General features: G+C 51.1%; 1 protein-coding gene across 5 annotated transcripts in view; it reads left to right on the forward strand.

Moving 5' to 3' along the window:
• Positions 1-20,464, forward strand: part of NTRK3 (neurotrophic receptor tyrosine kinase 3) — a 215,799-nt gene that overhangs the window by 13,445 nt on the left and 181,890 nt on the right. For all 5 annotated transcript variants that reach the window (XM_059823721.1, XM_059823720.1, XM_059823722.1 and 2 more), the window contains exon 2: positions 20,128-20,202. In XM_059823721.1, coding sequence (XP_059679704.1) covers positions 20,128-20,202 — 75 coding nt within the window. The remainder of the gene's footprint in view (positions 1-20,127; positions 20,203-20,464) is intronic.

The following is a 20,464-nucleotide window of genomic DNA, read 5'->3' on the forward strand; positions in this document are numbered from 1 at the left end:
TTCCTGGGCTGCAGCCAGCTGGGTGCAAACTGGAGGGTGTTGGTGGAGTCTGCGTCTGACCACAGGCATTCCAGCCCTCAGGAGGGCTCCTGGAGAGGGCTGCTCCCCCAGGACACGTTTCTGAGATATAAAAACAACCAAAGTAAAGAGAAAATCTCCATTTATCCCTTGAGTGCTTGGGGTCATCCTATAGCCTAGCTTTGCCATGCCCCTATCTGAGCTCCCTTCAGTGAGCGCTGAAGGAGCTGTAGGCAGCAGAGGTCCCTTGTGGTAGTGGAGAACCATCACCTGAGCTTCTGATGGATGCTGGTACCCTGTTTCTGAGCCCTGAGTTGCTGGGATGACCATGCTGTGTTTTTTTCCCTTAGGATGATGCTGGGACAGCATGGAGGAGATGAAGCAAGGGGTCTGGCAGAGACCTGACCCAAGGGAGATGTAGGAAGCCAAGCATGGGGGCATCAGCTCAGTGCTGTGAGCTATGTTGTCCATAACCCCAGCCTTGCTACTCAGCCTGGGCATGCTGGGCTGCGCCAAAGTGTGCAAGAGGAGGTGTTTGTACCTTTGGGGGAAAGCCTGTGACTAGAGCTGATGGCTTGGTCCATGTGGGTGGCTTGGCCTCAATCTGGGCTGGTAGCTCTGCTGCTTTGCCATGGATAGGGTCTCCCAAGGGTGCACACACACTGGGCACCCAGATGGGAGGTTTGAATGCTGGGTGTTGTTTGGTGTGCAAAATACTGAGCCTTGCTATGTCCACGGACTTAGTGAGCGGAAACCGATTATGGTCAGACAGAGCTGCCTTTTTCCTCCTAATGCACAGAAGTAAGCATTACCCTCAAATCCATGAGCAGCTCTTCCCCACTCCCACAGAGGTCAGTGGCGCATACAGCAGAAGATGCATAGTCAGAGCCAGGATGGGGTCACTGGAGCATTTTGGGTTGGTGCTGTCTGCAAAGCTGCTGCGTGCACACAGCATTTAGAGACTTCTGCTTGGCTCCTCATGGAGGAAAATGCTGCAAGAGATCTGAGTGCCTTGTAATGTGGCTTTCTGGGTGCCCCAAATCCCCAAGGTATGAGTGTGAAGCTGGGGTGTCAGGTACCAGCCTAAGGCAGCGGAGCATAGCCCTTCCTGACCTGTCTCTTCAAGCCCCAAGCCTAGAGGAGCTCCTCAACTACCAGAGTGGTTCGGGGTTTGGTTTATTGAGGTGCTGGCCCTGATCCACCCTGGACCACATATGTCCTCTGGAAAGGCACCGACCAGTATCATTTGTGGCTCAATTCTGCCTGATCACCCGGAGGGCGGTTGCTAGAAGACTTGCAAGAAAACGAGGTGATGCTCTGGGATGGCTGATTCAGGCATTAATATTAACTGCTCACACTGCTGGCAGTGCTCTGCAATGGACCTGGGCTTGACCCAGCTAGGTGTTTCCTTTAGACCTTTCTCCAGCTGCCAGACATTCTTTTTTTTTTGGATTAGTTTTTCTTCTATATCTTGTGTCTGAGGCCAGTTGTGTATTAGCACTGGGCTTATGATACTGCTGTGCTCTGGCTCTGGGAGGAGGACAGAAGAGATGCGTACGGTGGCAGCACAGGGATGCTAACAGCAGTGGGGAAGGCAGGGGGCAGTGGAGGAGAGCAGAGGCAGATTTTCAAAATCCATATAAATAGCAAAAATAAATTTCCAGCAAACGCTACCAGTCCTGCAGTATTAAGAAAGTGAAGCACTAGAGGATAAGGAAAGCATGAGCAATAACAGCAGGGATTTAGAAAGAATAAATCTTGCCAGACAAACCTGATTGCTTTTTCTTTTTGATGGAATCGCAAAATTAGTGGCTGAGCAGAACGTGGAAATCCTAATATATTTGGATTTAGCAAAGCATTTGATATAGTGTCTCGCCAAATCTTACTCTTAAAATTAGTTCAGTTTGCCTTGGATATGACGCTGCCAAATGGACTGAAAACTGGCTTAGGGCCCTAAGCAAATAGCGATGGGCTACATTTGGGGAGAGGGGGAGCTGTGGGAGCAGAGCTACAAACGAGCTTTTCTTATGAAAAAAAAACAAAAACCAAACAACCGAACCCCCCCAAAACAATAATAATAACAACCCCAGGAATGTGGCCTCAGTTTGAGGCACTTTATTACAGGAATATGGACAAACTGGAGAGAGTTCAGAGGCAAACAAGGGGCGGGGGGGGGGGGGGGGAAGCCATCAGAGGGGTCAGATTACCCTTGGAGAGAGGTGGAGGCTGAGAAAGTCCCAGGGCTTGGAGGCATTTTGGGGAGGAGCAGGTGGTGGCCCATGGGGCCGGGATGAATATTTGGGCTGTTGTTAGGACCTGGCAGCAAGCACCTCAGTGCATTCTCCCCCGCGCAGCGGAGAATTGCTAAGCTGCCCATTTCACGGCCCTTTCCAGATATTATTGAATAAGCAGGGGAAAATATTCACCATGACTGTCAGAAAGAACATCCCTGACTGGGGGAGCTGGGCACGTTTCCGCGGGGAAAATCTTGAGTCTCGGAGCAAGCACAAGGAGATGGCCCTGGGCAATTTGGGTCAGCGGATGGGGATTTTCCTGGGTTGTGGTCTTGGGTGGGAAGCCAAGAAGTGGTTGTAGCTGCCTTGAGGTGATGCCTCCTGCGATATCTATCTGCATCTTGCGGGCATTTGTTTATCATCAGGGAAAAGGCTGGGAAACTGCTGGTGGCAGGTGACATGCAGATGTGTCCCCAAGGGAGGATGGCTGAGTCCCTGCAAGTTTAAAGGCTTGTGGAGAGGTGATGGCACCCTGGTCACCTTGCAGAGATAGGATAGGATAGCTTGATACCCCTCACAGGATTTTATGCAAGGCGTTGATCCCTGTCCATAGAGATGAGGAAGGATGAGGTCTTCCAGCAAGTTCATCTATGAAGGTGTGTGTCTGGCACGCTGAGCTCTTGGAGTCCTTTAGCACTTGTTTGGTGCCTGGAAGAGATGCTGAGTGTGTGGAGGCTCTTGGCATAACTGTAATGTTCCCACAAGGCGAGGAAACGTGTGTCTGTCAGAGATGGCTCTTTGAGATCAGTTGGGTGCTACCAGGGCCATTGCCCCTCACTGCCAGCAGGATGGCTTGGGTGAGCCAGGCCTTTCCATTTGCCTTTTAAAGCTAATCTGTGCCTTTTGGTACAACTGCAAAGAAACTTTCAGTATGGAAAAGGCAGCTTGCTAAAGGGGACGTTGCTTTGCATAGAGAGCAGCTACATTGCACTGGTGAACCAGTGCGGTGGGGCAGGAGTTAGCTGGGCTGGACCAGAGTTAGGGAGAAAGCCATGGAGCGGAGCTGGGAAGGACTCCTAGAAGATGGGGTGTCCTTGCGTCGGTGTCCTGGTGTCCCTGGGGGAGCACAGGGTTTCTTCACCCCCGACATGGTCTCTCAAGTGATCCTCCCCTTTACATTGCTCCCTGCCCAAGGCTGAGCCTGCTTGGGGGGGTGGTGGGATGGGGCTGAACCAGGCAAGGTTTGGGAGGTATTTTTAGCTGTTCTAATTGTGGCAAATAAATGCCATTCTTACTTGCTGGGATTGAGCTACGGCTAAATCACAACTAGTTCTAATGATGATAATTACCGGATTTCAATATTTATAGAAACGGGCGCTTCCTTCATATCGGCGGCTGCTGCTGTGCTCTCACCTTCACAGATCGAAACCTTGGCTCATTATCGCTGCAGCTATTTATTTACTTGCACGTTTTTAACCCACAGATGGCAACGTATGAGAGATCTGAAATGATATGGGCCTGCTGGGGATGATGTAGTCTTTGGGCAGAAGCTGCGGGATGAACAGGGAAGCATCTCCCAAGGACCTGCCAGTTGGATTCTTGGTTTTTTGGGCACCCTTTGAGAGATGTTCTCAGGTCTGCAAGCTTGCCCATGTCTGCCAGGGCTTAGCCCCCAAAGGGTGGAGGTGGCTGTGCATATTTTTGCATGCGTTAGCACGGTGGATCGCTGCCTCTGATTACTGTGTGCGCTGAAACACGCATACGCTGTAACTGGGACAGAGCTTAAAGGTGACACGACACAAATGGCTCAAGTCCCTTAATGCTGGACTTAGAGGAGCTTGTGGAAAGGGGTCTGGGAAGCTCCTGACAGAAGGGTGGGCACCTTTTGGAGCTTGTGGGTGCAGAGCCGTGTGTATGGGTGGCATGTGTGCCTGTCCCCCATGCCTGGGATGAGGGTGCAGACCCCCCTGGGCTGTATTAAACCCGCCCTGTGGGGTTGATTCCAGCCACAGATCCTCACTGGCATCCAGACCCGTGCGCCCATCAGGTCTGAGACTCCCTCCTTGTGCAAGGTGTAGAAAAGATTCACTTATTCAATTTGCTATCTCTCCAGTGCCACATAAGCTGTATTGATAAATTAATCTTATATTGTTGTGACTAAACAGCCCTGCAATTTTTTACACTGTGCAGTCTAATCTGTCTTGACAGCTGTATCATTAGTTTATATTTGTTGTAATCTTATTCGCTCTGTTGGCTGTGGGGAGTTTTTATTTGAGGTGCTGTGCTGCTATGCAGGCACGGGGCACAGCCGGTGGCTCTCCTCCGGGTGTCTCAAGGTGCTGTGAGATGCAATCAGGGTGCACCCAGGCATCCACCTGGGTGCCCCCCCCAGGACCCAGTGCCAAAATGCTGCTGTGCCGCCTGGTAGCAGCATCCAACTGGTAGCAGCACCCTTAGGGCTGACCCGCCAAAGCATCCCTGCTGCTGAGGTTTTGATGGGGACCCCCAGGTTGGGGTAAAGATGGTGAAAAGGTGGATGTTGGGAGATTTGCATCTTAAGGCATCCTGAAAGGCTTGCTGTATGATGAGGGATAAGTTGTTTTCTTGGTCTGTGCTTTAGTTTTCTGTGGTACGAGATGGTCCCTGCTCCATCGCTGAGGTCACCTTTTGGTCACGGGTGGGAAAAAGGCTGTGCGAGCATGGACAACACAGCCTGTCACCCAGGCCTTTGGGGATGTTGCATGAGGGATAGCAATGCTCAGTGGTGTAGCGTCGTGAGAAGGAGGTGGCAGTGTCACAGTGTCACGGGCGGCTGGCTGCACCCCTGGCTCAAGCTTGGGTTTGCTGTCCCTGGTTTGAGCAGGGCCAATTCAGGCCTCTCTGTTGCTTTTGCAGAGAGACCCTTTGCTTTGCAGGCAACTTTGCATGCAGCTTCTTCCAGAACAGCTCCCCAAAACTGTGGAGCAAAATGTTGTGGGCTGGTGCAACGAAATTTCTGCCAGTGGGGAGCAAAAGAGACTGTGTTGTTCCCTGGGTATGGGATGAAATGGTGGGTGTAGGAAGCATTTTGGCTGCTCCTTTGTGCTTTGGGTCTTGAATCTGCTACATCTGGATGGGAAAGGACAGTTGCCAGTGTGCAGGCTCCTGTTTGCAGCATCTCTGACCAAGCCTGGATGGCTCAGTAGCAGCTCAAGCCCATCATTCTCTCTCGAGTGCATCCTTTTGGGAAAGCATCTGGGATCTGGCGAGACTGAAGATGTGGATGGCTCCTGAGGTAGATGTGCCCCTTGCAGTTTGATGTTATTTAGACCTTCAATTAGGCTTGTGCACCTGTAAGGACTGGCAGGGTCCAGCAATGCTCCGTGCTGCGCTCAGATCCACCCTGGCACCAGTAACCTGTCAGCCCAATGGGTGTTCTGTAGTGCCTCACGGTGCTGTGGTGGTGCTGCCCATATGCTTCCCCCTTTGCAGGCAGGACTGAGAGCAGAGGGTGGGATGTGCTGTGTGACAGCCCCAGTGGCTTTGTGTAGAGCTGGTGGGGGAGGATGGAGAAACTTGGCGAGATCTGCACGGTGGCATCAACATTGAATGTAGGAAAATCCCTGCTCTAGGAGACAAATGGTTGTGGAAACATCTGTAGCTTGCTCGTTGCCAAGCATGCAAAGATGCTGTGAAAGGAGTTTCACGTGTGGTGGTCCATGATAAGTGCTGACAAGGGTTTGGTGATGTGACTGTCCACCACACAGCTCAGAAGCTCATAGCTGTGACACCAGGATGCATTAGGGTTAACTGCTGCTTGTGAAGTGATCTCATGTTGGAGATGGCTGGGGACAGCCCTCGATAGTGGCAGAGACCTGTGTTTGCATCCTGCAGCTGGGATAACCTCCTGCTGTCATTGCTAGGTGAGCTGCCATTTGTCATGGGCTGCAGCTGGTGACAAGGTGATGGACGCTGGCAGCTTGAATACAGCTACTCAGCATGGCTGGAGGCAGGAGGTGGCGTGCACGCCCTGGTTAGGCTCTGTGCTGTTCATAGAGTGTCATGTCCTCTCTCCCAGCCGGGTGGGGTGATGGAGATGGGGGTCCCTAGCACTTACCCTAAATCTAGGGTTAATGACAGATGTTCTACCTCTGCCAGCATGGCAGTAGCACCTCCGTATGCACTGAGCGCTGCTGGCCTGCTCTCCACTCCCATGGAGAAGATGCATTTCCTACTCAGCTGGTCTCTGGTGCCTGGGGACCTTGCTCCAAGATCTAGTGATAAAGGATGATCCTTTGCCTGCAAAGACCCTGCCAGTGTTTTCAGCAAGGAATCTGCTCACGGTGTAAAATCTGAATGGTATGCAGCCACGGCTCTCGGACGGGAGGGGGTGACTCAGTGGGTGAAGTGGGTCCATTGGGGCACACAGCCTTGCCCAACACACTGGTCTCTTTGCTGGATGGAAAGATTCTTGCTCTACTCTCCAAGCCTCTTCACAGCTCTTGATGGTTGCCATTTACACCCTGCTTTCTTATTAGCTTCCTATCAGAGGTGGGGGTACAGAGAGGGGGGCAGAAGTCTCCCTGGAGGGGTGCATTGAACTGGTGGCAGGACCAGTGACAAAGTTCAGCTCTGCTCTTGCTGCCCTTGTCTGTGGCCACCTCCTGCTCGCAGCGAGGGTATTGCTGGGGGAGACTGCCGCTTTTTGCTGTTTATAACCCTCTCATCCCTTAGCCAGCATGAGGATGTCTCGATTATTTTTTTTTTCCTGGTTTATCCCTGGGTGAATTGCAGGTCCCTGCCCTTGACTCCCAGATGGGTCTCGCTCACCCCTTGGTGCCAAGCGCTGCTTTAAGCTCAGGGTATCCTCTGTGCAGCTTGGGGTAACCTCCAGTGCTGCCAATTCCTAGGCACTGGTGTCAACTGGGAGCCGCAGGGAGTTTTGGCTGGTACTGCTACGTTCCACCCATACTGATGAGACTATTTCCATAGCAACTACAGGCTTTTTCAAAGGGGAGATAAGGGAAAGATGTGAAAAAACCAAAAACAACCCAGCTGAAAACTGTCATGGACAGAAGCTGTTGGTCAGTGTGCGGGGGCTCCAGGGGATTGTGTATTGCCTCTCACCCAGGAGAGGTTCCCCGTCTCGGTGTGTTTGTTTGAGACCTCATGGCCGAGCAGCCTACAGGCAGCCCTAATGGTCTCAGCACCCAAAATATGGAACCTGGAGCTGATGCTTGCACTGTGCTTCTTGGGAGGGCTGGGATGCCCTCATGGGGCAGCCGGGCTGGGGAAAGGGCAGGAGTGTGCAGGGCGGCGCTGCATGGAGGCTGCGTGTGCTGCAGCCCTCGGGGGAGCTGTGGAGGATGCTGGAGCTACCGATGCACAGGGTGATTTCCCAAGATGGTGGCATTGCTGTGCTCGTTGCTGGCAAGGCGATTCCAGTGGTGCTGGGGGCTGTGTCAGCTTAGGTGGGAGTCAGTGGTGCCTCTCACGTGCTCCTGCTTTCCTGCAGGGCCCAGAGCGGCAGGGGAGGGAGCTGCAGCTTCTGCCCTTGAGCATCCCAGCACTGCTTTGGTTCTGAGCTCTGCCCTCCTCTCTGGCTTCATCCTGCTTCCTTCTCCTCTGCCTCCTGCCTTCACTGGGAGCCAGGGAAACAGGCGGAAGGGCTGTAAGTGCTTCTGGGGCAGAAAGCTTTGGGAATGTTTTGACGGGCACAAACCTGGCACAGTGACCCTGTGTGTGCTGTGCCAGAGGCTGAAGCCGAGCCTTGGCATTGCAGCAGGAGAGACTGGAGAGTGGCTTGACCCAGTGCTCTTGTGGGGTATCTGTGGTTTGATGGTGGCTTGGGGTTGGGGGCTGCCAGTGTGGCTTTGGGCAGGTCTGCTGGCTGCCTGGAGAGCCTGAAGGTGGCTTGGGGGCTGGTGGGCATCCTGCGAGCTCGGTGCAAGGCTGGCATGGGGAGGCTGTGGGTGAGAGCATATTGGTGGGTTGATGCCAACTGTGTAGGTTGGTGACACCTGGTCCCAGCCCTCCTGCTGCAGAGGAGGAGGGAGCACGAAGGCAGCCCTTCTCTGTCCCATTGCAATATCCACAGGGGGAGAAGGAGCTGGCGTGAAAGAGGGCTGTCCCCTGCCAGCTGCCATCCCCGGTAAGCCCCAGCCTGGCACGCGGCACAAGGTCTTGGGCCCCAGCTGCTGCAGGCTGCGAGCAAGCCAGTCTGCTCCCTGGAGGGCTGCCTGGGGTCAGCAGCAGACAATGTCTGTATTCTTTGTGCAGAATGAGCTTTCCTTCACTGATAACCCTCTGGGCTCATGTAGTTTACTCTGAGGTTGGGCTGGTGCTGGGACCCTCCTGGCTCTCCAGCTGCCCAGGAGAAAAAACAAAGTTTGAGTGATTCTTTGGAAAAAAAAAAAAAACACACAACAAAAAAACCCCAACAACAACAGAATATTGCTGGAAGGACTTTGTCTGATGATCTGCTTTCTGGCCTTGAAATTGCTCCGTGACCCTAAACAGTGCCAAAAAGACATGTGTGCCGTTAAATACATCTTCAACCCAAGTGGTGAAAAGGCAGGCGCCATCAGGAGGTGCAGCCTGGCTTCCTCGCTCGCGGCCTCCCCACAATTACAACTGAGCAGGACCTCTGAATCTCTCAAATACTCCTGTGAGATTTTATACCTGTCAGTGTAACGCCAGCCTCTTGGGAATGCTTCAGAAATAGGAGGCTTGTTTTGAGGAGCACCAAGCTATCAGGCTTGTCATGTCTATGCTCATGTCTCCTACGAGGGGACGTGGCCTTGGGCTATTGAGAGGGGCATGTGTGGGCACTGGATGTCATTGCTTCTCACTGCTGTGGTCTTAAACCTCTGTGCAAAATCCCAAGCCCCAGTGATGAACGACATCTTCAAACTGCGAGGAGAGCCTGCTAGTGAAGGGTGGGGATTGTTGGCACTGGGTTAATGAGTCGCCACGTGTTGGCGAAGCTGCAGTAAGTCAGGTTGTGTGCTCCTGCCTTGCTCCTGCCGTAAAGCAAAATGTATTTGCTTAACAGCCAGCGCAGCCCGACAGCAGTGTGTTTGGATAGCGTGAGCTCAAGGGTTTCATCCCACCTTTGGCCCTGGTGAAGGAGGTGCCCATGGTGAGCGAAGGGCAGGGGCTTGGTTGGGGCAGCTCATTTTGGAGTGCTGGCAAGCCCGGGCTGTGAGTGCTGCTCTCTGTTCAGGTGCTCGATGAGCAGAGGCTTCTCCATAATTCAGTTATGCCTTTATCTAGAGGAACGGCAGACTGAGCTGCGATACGAGATAGAAACCGTCCCCAGATTTGCTGTTTGCATAGCTGAATCGGCTCAAACACAACAGCCTGGTTAGCAGCATCTCTGGCTGTCAGTGTGTCTTCTATAACGTTTTTGCAAGGTGCTTTTTTTCACGTTTATATGAACAAAGTAGATGGTTAGGAGGGGAGCTTTTAAAGTGTCTGTTCCCTCCCTGCTCTCCTTTCTTCCCTTCCCTGCCTCCTCCTGCCTGTGTCATGTTAATAGACATGCTGGTTGGCTTTTCCTTTTCAGAGCCAGCAGAATTCCCACAAAATATCTGCTATCCCGGGAAGACTAGAACTCCGAGTCACTGTGTCTTAGTGCGTGCATCCCCCTGCTCCTGAGTGATGTTTCTGCTCTTACGCCTCTGCAATAAGAGCAAGCCAGTGTTTAGGAAAAGCTTGGGGGGCAGGGAAGGGGGGAGGTTTTTTTTCCTAGCTGGGGAGAAGGGGACTGAGCCCTTCTCTTGGGGGATGGAGGAGTCTCTCCATCGCTGCTAGGGAGGGTGGGCAGAGCTGGCTGTGGTTTATTTGCAATGCAGATGCAAACCGGAGGGGGTCGTGGTAGTTGGCTCAAAATAAACTCCATGGAGAGCTTGCCAGGTCCCTTGGCTTTAAGGGGAGCAGTTGGCGGGCTGGGCTGGCAGATCTGAGGTGCTGTGAAGGTAACGGGGACCCCAGCAAGTCTCCTTGCAGGTTGGAGCTGCTCTGCCCATGGCTGTCCTGAGCGGAGCGGCTGGGAGTCTGGCCTGCGGCCAGCCCAGCTGGGCATTGCTGCCCGCTTGTTCGAGCTTCATAAACATCTGAGGAGCCAAAATGCTGGAGGATCAAAGTTCAGGCTCCTTGTGAGCCGTTTGGGAAAACAAATGCTTCGTGGGAGCGGGATACAAGTCCAAGAAAGATTGGCTCTCCTCTCCCCTCGTTTGGGCAGCGGCTTTCCCGATGTTTGGGGTGTGTGGGAAAGCTGGAAATGGGATGAGCCATGCTACGGGGGCGGTGAACTGCTGGGGAGTGGAGGAGGATAAAATGGGATGGGGGACTGAGGGATGGTGCTGGATTTTGGCCACTAACTAGCCATGACCATGCAGAAGCAGAGGGACCCTTTGGCACCCGCAGTTTGCAGCTCCAAGCTCTGGTTTCCATGCAGCTTTTGGGATCCAGGCATGGGAGCAGTGGGAAGGATCTGCCTGATAACATGCAGCTACATTGAAACAGGATTTGGGATGAAGCTGATGTGGATATAAAAAGCTCCCGAATTTAGACTCTGGTGGAGGCTGTGGTTTTAGAAAGCGTGCTTGTGGGTTTGAGTGGGTGGGTGGCAGCGGGCAGGGCCAGGAAAGGCAGCAGGTCCGGATTAAGGACCGCAGCCACCTCCTGCCGCAGTGCTCATGCATCCTTATCCCCGGCTCTTGCGTGTGCTCTTGCCGGACTCTTGCTCCTGCCTCCTTGTTCCCAGTGCCGCGTATCACAGTAATAGCCAATTCGTGGGAGATTTTATTTTCTCCTTTTTCTCCTCCATCCATTTTCCTGTCTTCAAACACAGTATAAAGTGCAATGCATGCGTGTGGCTGGCAGCGCTCCCCTTTGGGTCCTAGCTGAGCTTATATGGTCTATCAGGACATTGTCTTGCCCATCATCAAAGCCCCGTGCCTTTTTGGGGGGCTCCTTTCCACCACGTGTTCTTTGGCACTACTCTGTACGAAGAGTTATTCCTGTCAAGATGAACTCTAGTGATCCCGTACCTTTAGTACATCTCCTTGTCTTGCTAATGTGTGTAGGCACTGTGCTCTCTAGGAGAGAAACACAGCTGCCTTTGGAGCAGAGCTTGGCAGCTCTGTCTGCCTGTATGAATTTATATATATATATTTTAATTTCTGAAAAGCGCTTGACCTGTTTGGAGATGGGAGTGTGAGGGAATCTGACCTCCAGTTTGAAGATGCAGGGAGGGTTTAATAGAGGCAGAATATGATTACTGAAGCCGATTTTGACCGGGGTGCTGCTTCCTCTATAAAATGCCGTTTGATCTTTAAAGACCACAAAACACTGCACGCTGCTGCCTCTCGCTGCATATGAAATCCTATGGATGAAAGCATTCTTTCCTTTGGCATGACAGGTGCCCGGGGAGCTGCCTAAAAAGGGGACTACTTTTTGTCTTCTGCACCCCATAAAGCAAAGGGTGCTGCCTCACCTTGAGGTTTGTGCTTGGTGTAAAACTCCTAGGGGAATTTTTTTTTCTTCCCTTGAATTGCCCTCTTGTCCCAGTCGGCTGCATAGCTGTTTCAGAGACACGGTGTGATCAGATGCACAGGTTGGTGTTAGTGGTCCTGAGCAGGAGCCCCTTTCCATGTACCCAGATCCATGTCTAATGGCGGGAAGCACCTCTCCAGGCACAGAGGACTGGCTTCACAGGCTGTCCTGCCTGCGAGTAATGAAACAAATGCCCTTTTGGGGAAATATCATAGTTTTTGAGTCTGCCACCCAGAGGAAAAGGGGAGAAAGCTATGACTGGTGCTGCAGCTGGGGACTGAGCTCTTGCTGATGCTTCACCCCAAGGTGGTTGCATTCATGTATTTATGTCCATGTCTGCAGGACTAAACTGCTCATCCCATCTTGTGCTTTCTGACTTCTGCTGGTGTCTGAGACTGTGCAGGGGTCAGATAGTGATAGGCAGTAAAAAAGAAAGAGGTGGGGGGAGAGCCTGCAGCAGCTGGGAGTTGCTGAGGTGGTGGGCAGGGAGCTGGGGCTGAGCTAGGACCCCAGCCTGTACGCAAAGGGGTTCAAGGGCACTGTCCCCCTAACCCTGCTCCACATGCAGGAGATGCTGCAGTCCTTGGGAGTTCCCTCCTGAAGCTTTTGCACTGTTGCTCACCTCTGATAAATGAGGTTTCTTCAGCACTGGGGTGATTTTTGGATACCTCAGTTCTTGCTTGGGACCCCAGGGCTGGGTTCTCCCAGCGGTAGCTGAGTAATAGTGATGGGAAATTAAGGAGGGTATTGTGATGGCAGTTGCACTGCTGCCCACAGCACATCTTCAGCTCTGCCATCCCACTTGTACCTATTTCTTCCTTTCTGAAAGAGAGTGACTGGGCATAACTCTTCCTGCACTGAAAAAACCTTGGATATAGTGTGCAATAACGGGAACATACTGCTTCCTGTGTGCTGCAGCAATCTGTCCATGCTGGGTCCAGGCAGCCCGCTGTCCTCTAGTAATACTGACACATTGTCCATGGAAAGGATGCTCTCTGCTCCATAAGTCACCAGCCAGAGCTGGTGCAGGATGTGGCGGCTGCCCTGGGGTGAGCTGGAGGCTTGCAGAGGTCTTTGAAGGAAAACGTGTGAATGCACAAACACGGGGCACAGTGCAACCTGTGCCTGAGAGGGTCTTGTGTCCTTGGGGACAAAGCAAAGGGTGAGGTCCTGGTCATGTTGACACTGCTGTCCGTTTTTTAAACGCATGCACTTTCCCTCTCTCCTTTAGGTACAGCTCTTATGCGTCCTTATGGGTGCCAGGCAGCATGGCTTAATTGCAATGCCTGGAAAAATCATGTGTTCAGCAGAGCTTAAAGCTGTTTCTTAGGGTATATTCCACAGTAGGGTGTCTTTATATGGCAATTTTGTGAAGTAGTGCAGCTGTAGCAGCTCTTCAGCACCTAGCAGTCACTCCTAGCTGGCCTGGGGCCAGGCAGATGCTGTTGGGATGAGTGTGAATTTCCTCTGGGCTCATCTGAAAGATGTCCTGCATGGGAGTCGTCTTCTGAACGCCTGCTGCCCTATGAGTTGCTTGTGGTGTGTAGCAGCTGGGTTTCTCCACGAAGACTGTGGAGATGCCACATGGCTTGTGCATGGCTGTATTGTTCCCACACCCTCCCCAGCCAGCGAGGGATCGGGGCTTTTTCCTTTGCCCGGCTATTCTGGAGGGGCTGGTTTGGATCATTGGGTTGGAATTGGCTGGGGCCATGGGATGGGGACCGGATACATCCCCCTCACATCTTCTGCAGCACCCGTATATCCCTATGTGGCCTTGGCAAGAGGAGCAGATCTGCTAGTGCAGAGGGACCTGCGTTGCAGTGGTGTATTTTATGATTGTTACCTTGACGAATCACAATTACACTGTGGGGTTATGCTCATAATTGTTTCTACAGAGCTGGATTTGCTTTCTCCACCCCTCACCCCCTCCCCTTTTCCCACTGACCTCAAATTGTCCTTAATGATGCAAAGTTATCTGCTGCTGGGTGACATTTCCATGTGCTTTTGGGAAGGGGAAGCCCATGCTTTAAATGAGGAAAATATTGTCCTCATAAGTCTCTATTCAGCTGCACTTGCCTTTAATGCTCAGTTGCCTATTCACTTTTATAACTTCCATATTGAGGGGAATCAAGCCCTTCATGCCTCTGGTTATTAAATGTATGCGATAAGTGCCTTAAAATACTGTGAAAGATGGCTGATTCCTTTATGGCGTCCTCAGCCCTGCGTGGGGTGCGAGGGATGGATGAAAGTAGCTGGCAGTCCCCACCATGGCTGTGCTTTGCCCTGGGGTGTGGGACCTGCCCCAATGTCATGGGTTTCTCAGCCTCCAGGGCTTCCCATCAACATCTGCAGCACCTCTGCTTGGAGGAGGCAGGTCTTACTGGTCAAGGGTTTTAAGAGATGCCTTCCCTCTATTCCCCCCCACAATCAAATTCATATTCACATGGTCTGGAGCTGGCGTGCCAGTAGGTTTGTTTGTAATGCTAAACATATCAGGTAATTGAAAGCTAATGTTTCTGTCTGGATTGCGAGGTATAATATGCCTGGATGACAAATCAATTTTCCTGTTGCCCTACAAGAAAGAGGAGTCAAACGCTCTGCTTGCCTTTCCTATATATATATAAAAATATATATATAATTGTGTGTGTGTCAGGGTGCTGCCTGCTTACTGGCGCACAACTTATTCACTGCCCAGCATCCAAACACGAGTGGTGGCACTTGCACGGCATGTCTCTAACAGGGACATGTCATCTGCTTTGGCAGTGAATGGAGCTGATGGCATCCTGATGAAAAGTTTCTCCCCTCCAGTCTGGGCTAGATATATATTTGGGTAGCACGTGTGTACACATGCTATATAATACTTGGCACTTATCAAGTGCCTTTTTTAGCTATTGACCACAATGCTTGAAAATCTGAGAGAGATTAGATAAATATTATCCTTTTTGTATGAGGAGGGTGAAGAAAGGCCAGACACATTAAGTAGCCTCAAGGTAATCACTTGGTAAATTGGCATAAGAGTCTGTTTTTCACCTCTGCCTCATTCATGCATGTGGGATGAAATAAGCCTGGCTGTGTTTAAATCCCAGTGGATATTCTAGTCTCCCTTGCTGCATTGGTCTTGGGCTGGAAGGGGAGCTTGTGGAGCTGTGCAGGCTTGCTGTGCGGTCTCAAGGTGACACCAGTCTGTGTTGTCAAACACCTCCTTGCATGGTGTCCTTCTGGGAATGAAAGGAACCACTGTTCCCATGGCATCGGTGGCTACTGGTCGCCTTCCAGCAAGAGGGCAAGGTCCTGGCACTTCTGGAGACCAGCTGAAACCTAAACCCTCTGACTTGGTGACCATATGGTCAACAAGATAGCTCATCTCTCTCTGTGTGATGCAGGGACAAAGACGCCTGCTGCCTTACTTGGCTTCACACGGTGCCCTGGGCTCTGCGGGTGAGACATGATGCCTGTGAGCTGTAGAACTGGCAAACAGGGCTTCAAGCTTCACAAGTTTGCTATTAAGTGGGACACAGCACCCAAGCTGTGGATTGATGATTGGTCTGACTTCAGTGGTCTACAAGGCTTTCAACAAGTTGTAAAGGCATGGCTGTAGGTACAAAGAGACTGAGATATGATGCAGGGTTGGCCTCCTAAAGTTAGCTTTTGTCAGGCTAACCCCATATCTTCCTTTGGAAAGGTAACTGATGTCCTCAGCAAAGAGATGACTTCGTGGTGAGAGGTTAATGTGATGCTGCATTACGTAAGTGGTTTGTTTTTCTGGAGAAGACACAGTATAGCCCAGCTGTTGTAGGTGAAGAGATGGGTAAAGGAGAAGTGGTGGTGGGAAGTGTTGAAAGAGGAGATAACCACTGAGGTTCCTTGGAGGTGATGTTGGCTCCTGCTTTCATTGAGGACACTGGCACAAAAAGCAGGAGCATGCTCATGGGCTTTGCTGCTGGCACAGTGCTGGAACTGTGGGAACACAAAAGTGGGGTGAGGACGGTCAAGGGGAAGAGCTGCAGTAGCAAAACCAGAAGAGAGTCTGTAATGCAAAGTGGGATGAATGCAAATGTGGGTGTAATGGGGCTTTTGCTGCCAGCTAGGAAATCATGTCAGTTGGAAACCACCTGGTAGATAGAAGTGCTTGGTGCAATGCTCAATTATGGTGTGAAAACAAGCCATCAGGCTGATGGGGCTGTGAGAAAGGCCAGTGTGATCTCAGGCTGCAAGTCAGGGTGTTTCCAGTGTAACTGGGGAGTTGCTTGTGCTGTTATACAAGCGAGACCTCCTGGAGACTACTCTGTGTTTTCAGTCACTCTTGTTCAAGAAAAATGGACTTAAATAGGCTGATGAAGAAAACCGCTGTTTTTATTACGGTGTTTATCACAGTGGTCCTTCTTGCATAGGTCACCAAGCGTGAGCTCCAGTTGTGCTGGGTCTGAAACCAGAAGCAAAATAACTTCCCCAGCAGGACTCTGCCTGAGCAATATATCTGCATCACTTCTGGGACTTGAGTTAGTATCTCTTCAAGGCACTTGAGACAATTTGCCCTGCACTTTACTGCTTGGTACAGATGTGCTGCCTTAAAAGAGCTGGCCTCGTGTAACTTATAAGTGATAGCTGGGTGGGTCTGGCTCTTCCTTGTACAGGAAGGAGGAGGAAATGCCAGGAAAGAAAAAGAGCTTCTTAAACAAAGACAGTTTTGATGCAAGAGAAAATGGATGTAAAATGCTTGTGGGTAAGAAATGAGAAGAGCAGGGGAGTTCTGGTGCAGCATTTCAGCATGAGCTGGGAGGGCAAAGCCCTGGCTACCCCTAAGGTGGACTTTGATCGATCTGTAAAAGGCATGGTATAAAGGCAGCTCCGCAGAGCAAGGAGACCTGGACCAGCAGGACCCTCCAAACAGACAAGAAGCACGAGAAAGAAGCGAGTATTTAAACAAACACCGCCTTCCCTCCACACCCTGCACCCCCCGCCCCCCCCCCCCCCCCAAAAAAAAAGTGAACAATCTCATCTGTGTTAGCGATACATCTCATATGGTCTCAATTAGAAGTTGGAAATTAGTCTAGGTGGATGTGTACATGGTCAGCACTTCAGGATTTGTAAAGTATGGTATTGGTCTTGAAGCTATTGCGTCTTGCAGAAGAGCAGCTTACCTTAGTAATAACTGAGGAATGTCACAGGAATATACATTTAGAGACGTTTGCAGGGAGGAGGGAGTAACCCACTGACTGTAATTCATACCTCAAAGCCTGATTGCAGAGATCAAGGCAGGGCTGGGAGTTGTCATATCTGTATTTGGTGTGAACCCAGCACCCATGTTCCCGACAGGTTAATGAACTGAGGTAGAGGAGAAGGGAAGGTCTCGGTCTTCGGCAGAAATTGGGAGGACAGATTTCTGGCACAAGCAAAACCCTGGAAGGAAAAGAGGGGGAACTAGTTGAGATACTGAAGGACATGAAGAAGGACTTAAGTGTTAGGGGCGGAGCTTCTTTGCTTGGTTGGTTTGCTTCCCTGTGCAACCACTGCCAATTTTGCAACCGCAGCTTTACTCCTTGAGCTTTCAGATTAAGATGCATTTCTGTTTTGTTTTTAAAGTGGATTCAGGCGAGCCCAGCCAGCACAAAGTTACACTATTCTTTCCAAAGCAATAGGGAACCAAAGAAAATGGTTTTCCTGGTGTATCTTTAGGGTGCCTGTGAACCAAGACTGATTTGCCACTTCTAGGAGCAAAGGTGCAACTCCTGCTTAGTCAAAAAAATCAGAGAAAAAAGGGGAAGAGCCATTTCTGGGAGTCCCTGAGAAGAGAAGTGTCTGTGTAGCTTAAAGGACTCAAAGTCCCTTGCTGACCTGTGCACCTAATTCAAGATGATGCTATTTCCCTGTATTGCACTCTACATAAAGCAGCTGCTGGGTTGGGGGATTATCCTATAAGTAAGTGTGTGTGTGTATTTATTTCCACTGTTGCCTCTCTTGTCTCTCCCTTTATGGGTGTTGTGTGTCTATGTTAAATAACACACCAAACCATATCTGGCTCAGGAAGCTCGTGGGCTTTATTTGGGAGGCTGGAACACAGGTTGTGGAGTTGTATTTACAGTCTAGTATAATGTCACTTCTGGGGGGGCTGGGCCATGGGGTCCCCCAAGACCCCTGTACTCCAGTGCTGAGTCATCAGAAAGTCATGCCTCTGCATGTGACTGGGAACAAGCTCGGGTCTTTTTCTCCCTCCTCTAGAATGCTGCCCACATGGTTTTGAGCATCAGGTCAAAAATAACCTTGACTTTTTTTAGCAAACACAATCAATAAAACAAGAGTCAATCTGGCCGCCGCCTCCTTCCCAGCTGTGGTTTCTCCATAGCTCCTGGCTGCTCCATCCCTCCCTGAAGGTCATTGCTCAGATGCTGTAGCTCCAGCATGCCCGGGTGGTAAACCCACATCATCCCATTCCTGCTGCTTCCCATGTTCTTTCTTTCTCTTGGAGGACCCTCTCATTTGGGTTGTAGGAGCTGCAGGTGGGAAGTGTCTTCCACTTGTGTTTCTAGCCTTGCTCAGTCCTGCAATCTTGTGGCCCAGGACCTGAACTCACCGTCCTGCCCTGTCTCGGAAGGGTTTCAGTGAGCTGTCGGATCTCTTGACTGACGCCTCCCAGTCTGTGTTTTGCTCTGCAAGTGTTCGCAGGGAATACAAAATGGCTGTAATAATGTCCTGTTTCTCATTCTGTCTGGGACACAGGCGATCCAAGCCAATGAGCAGGTCATTGAGGATGAACCATAACTTACACTGTCATGCAGCAGCCGGTTGGGAGCTTATGCTGCGTCCTTACGCTAACCCCTCGGGGTATGCAGACAATTATGGAACATGTGGAAAGCAGAGGTGACTCTTGCGGGCCTGTGCTTTTCTTGGGTCTGCATGGTGAGAGCAGGGAAATATGTTTAGGTTTAGTCCAGGCTTTGTATTTTTCTTTCTTGAGCTGGATAGTATTTAAGATACGTCTCAAATAGGTCCATATTCTTCTGTCACCCTAATTCATCTGTTCTTGTGAAAGCACAAGGCATAGCAAGTGCTGGAGGAGGAATGTACAGCCCCTGTGACTGCTCTGGAAGTAGTCAAAGTCCCTCTTCTGCCTACCCTCTGGACCACCACGTGGGGTTCTGCAACCTTCTTGCCTAGAAGGGATGGTTCTCAGCATTGGCTTATCACCCCAACCCTGCATCATTTGGAAATGTTTCCCCTCTCCAGGGCTAAGCCCAAAGCCAACTATTGCATAGGGCAGATGTGAGCTGGGGTGCACATGTTCGTAAACTTCGAGGTTGGGCTTTTTACATATTGTCTAAGGGGACCAGCCAGATGTTTTTTCCTCTCAGTTCACTTTGAGAGAGGACCACCTCCACCTGCTCCCCAGCAAAGACCCTCTTGAAAATGTGCTTTCTGGTGAGAGGGTGTCCGAGTTCAGTCTGGGAGAAAGCCTGAACTAGCCAAGGACTGCCTGAGGGATGAAGACTGAGCTTCTTCCCCACGACACAGCGTTGCAACTTGTTAGCAGAGGCCCGTGGCTGCAGCCAGCCGGCTATGCTGCTGCCAGCATCGCTCCTGTGCTGCTGATAACAGGGGACCCCGTTCTCTGGGGCTGTCGATCTGTCACCTTCCCCCGGCTCTAATATTTACTGAATAATGATCCCGCAGTGACAGATCTATTTCTGTTTTTGTTCTCTATAACATACCTGCCAGAGCGCCTCAGGCGACTGAGGAATTTATAATAAAGGCACGGTTTCCAAACTAAGTTCGGTGCTTTTCTGCCAGCAGCACTTCCAGCCAGCAAAGACTAGGACGCAGTTTGTCCACCTCAGTAAAAGACTGGATAAATATATGACCTTTTTTCCATTTAGGCCCCAAATTTTTGTTGAGAGGTTTTATTTGCATTCATTCCTTTTGCATGAGCCGTCTCAATCATGTCTTTGTTTTACCGATGTGCACAGTGAGGTGCAGAGAAGGGCAATGACTTGGGCAAGGATGTTCAATGTGTCAGCTGCACGTTCCACACTTGAAACTGTTGGTAAAATGATGTTATCTGGCTTTCCCAAAGCACTGGGAAAACAGAATAAAAAGCAGCATGAGAAACCTTTCTTTTGGCAGCGTGGCGTGTACAGTATGTGTCTGAGGGTGTGGATGCTGAAGCCTGAGCAGGTCCAATCTCCAGACCTGTTGCAAGAAGGTTTTGGCTGAAGGAAGGTGGGAAGAGGTGTAGGACTGGGTGGCAGGGCATGATGAGCTCTCGCTGTGTGCTGTCCCCTGCTTGGGCAGAGCGACCATCTGGTTATGCCACAGCTGAGCCTTTCCTTCTTCTCCACAGACACATAGAGAACTGGAAGAACTTGCAGACGCTGAATGCCGTTGACATGGAGCTGTACACGGGACTCCAGAGGCTGTGAGTATGTCCTGCGTGTTGGGGAGGAGAACAGCACTGGGCAGCCCCTTCCTTCCAGCAGAGAGCTGCAGCTTTCCTTCATCCGCAGTCTTTATGCCACGATGTTCAGAGCCTGTTTCAGCTACTGGCTCTGCTGCATTTTGCCACGAGACTCTGCAAATGGAGATGAAGTGCTTTTTGGTCTTTGTTGGGTCTGTGAGAAGGAAGATTGCTAGCTCCTGACAGCTCTGTCAACACACACCAGCCCTGACCTCTCTTCTCC

Source organism: Gavia stellata, chromosome 13, assembly GCF_030936135.1.
Source record: "Gavia stellata isolate bGavSte3 chromosome 13, bGavSte3.hap2, whole genome shotgun sequence".
NCBI lineage: Eukaryota > Metazoa > Chordata > Aves > Gaviiformes > Gaviidae > Gavia > Gavia stellata.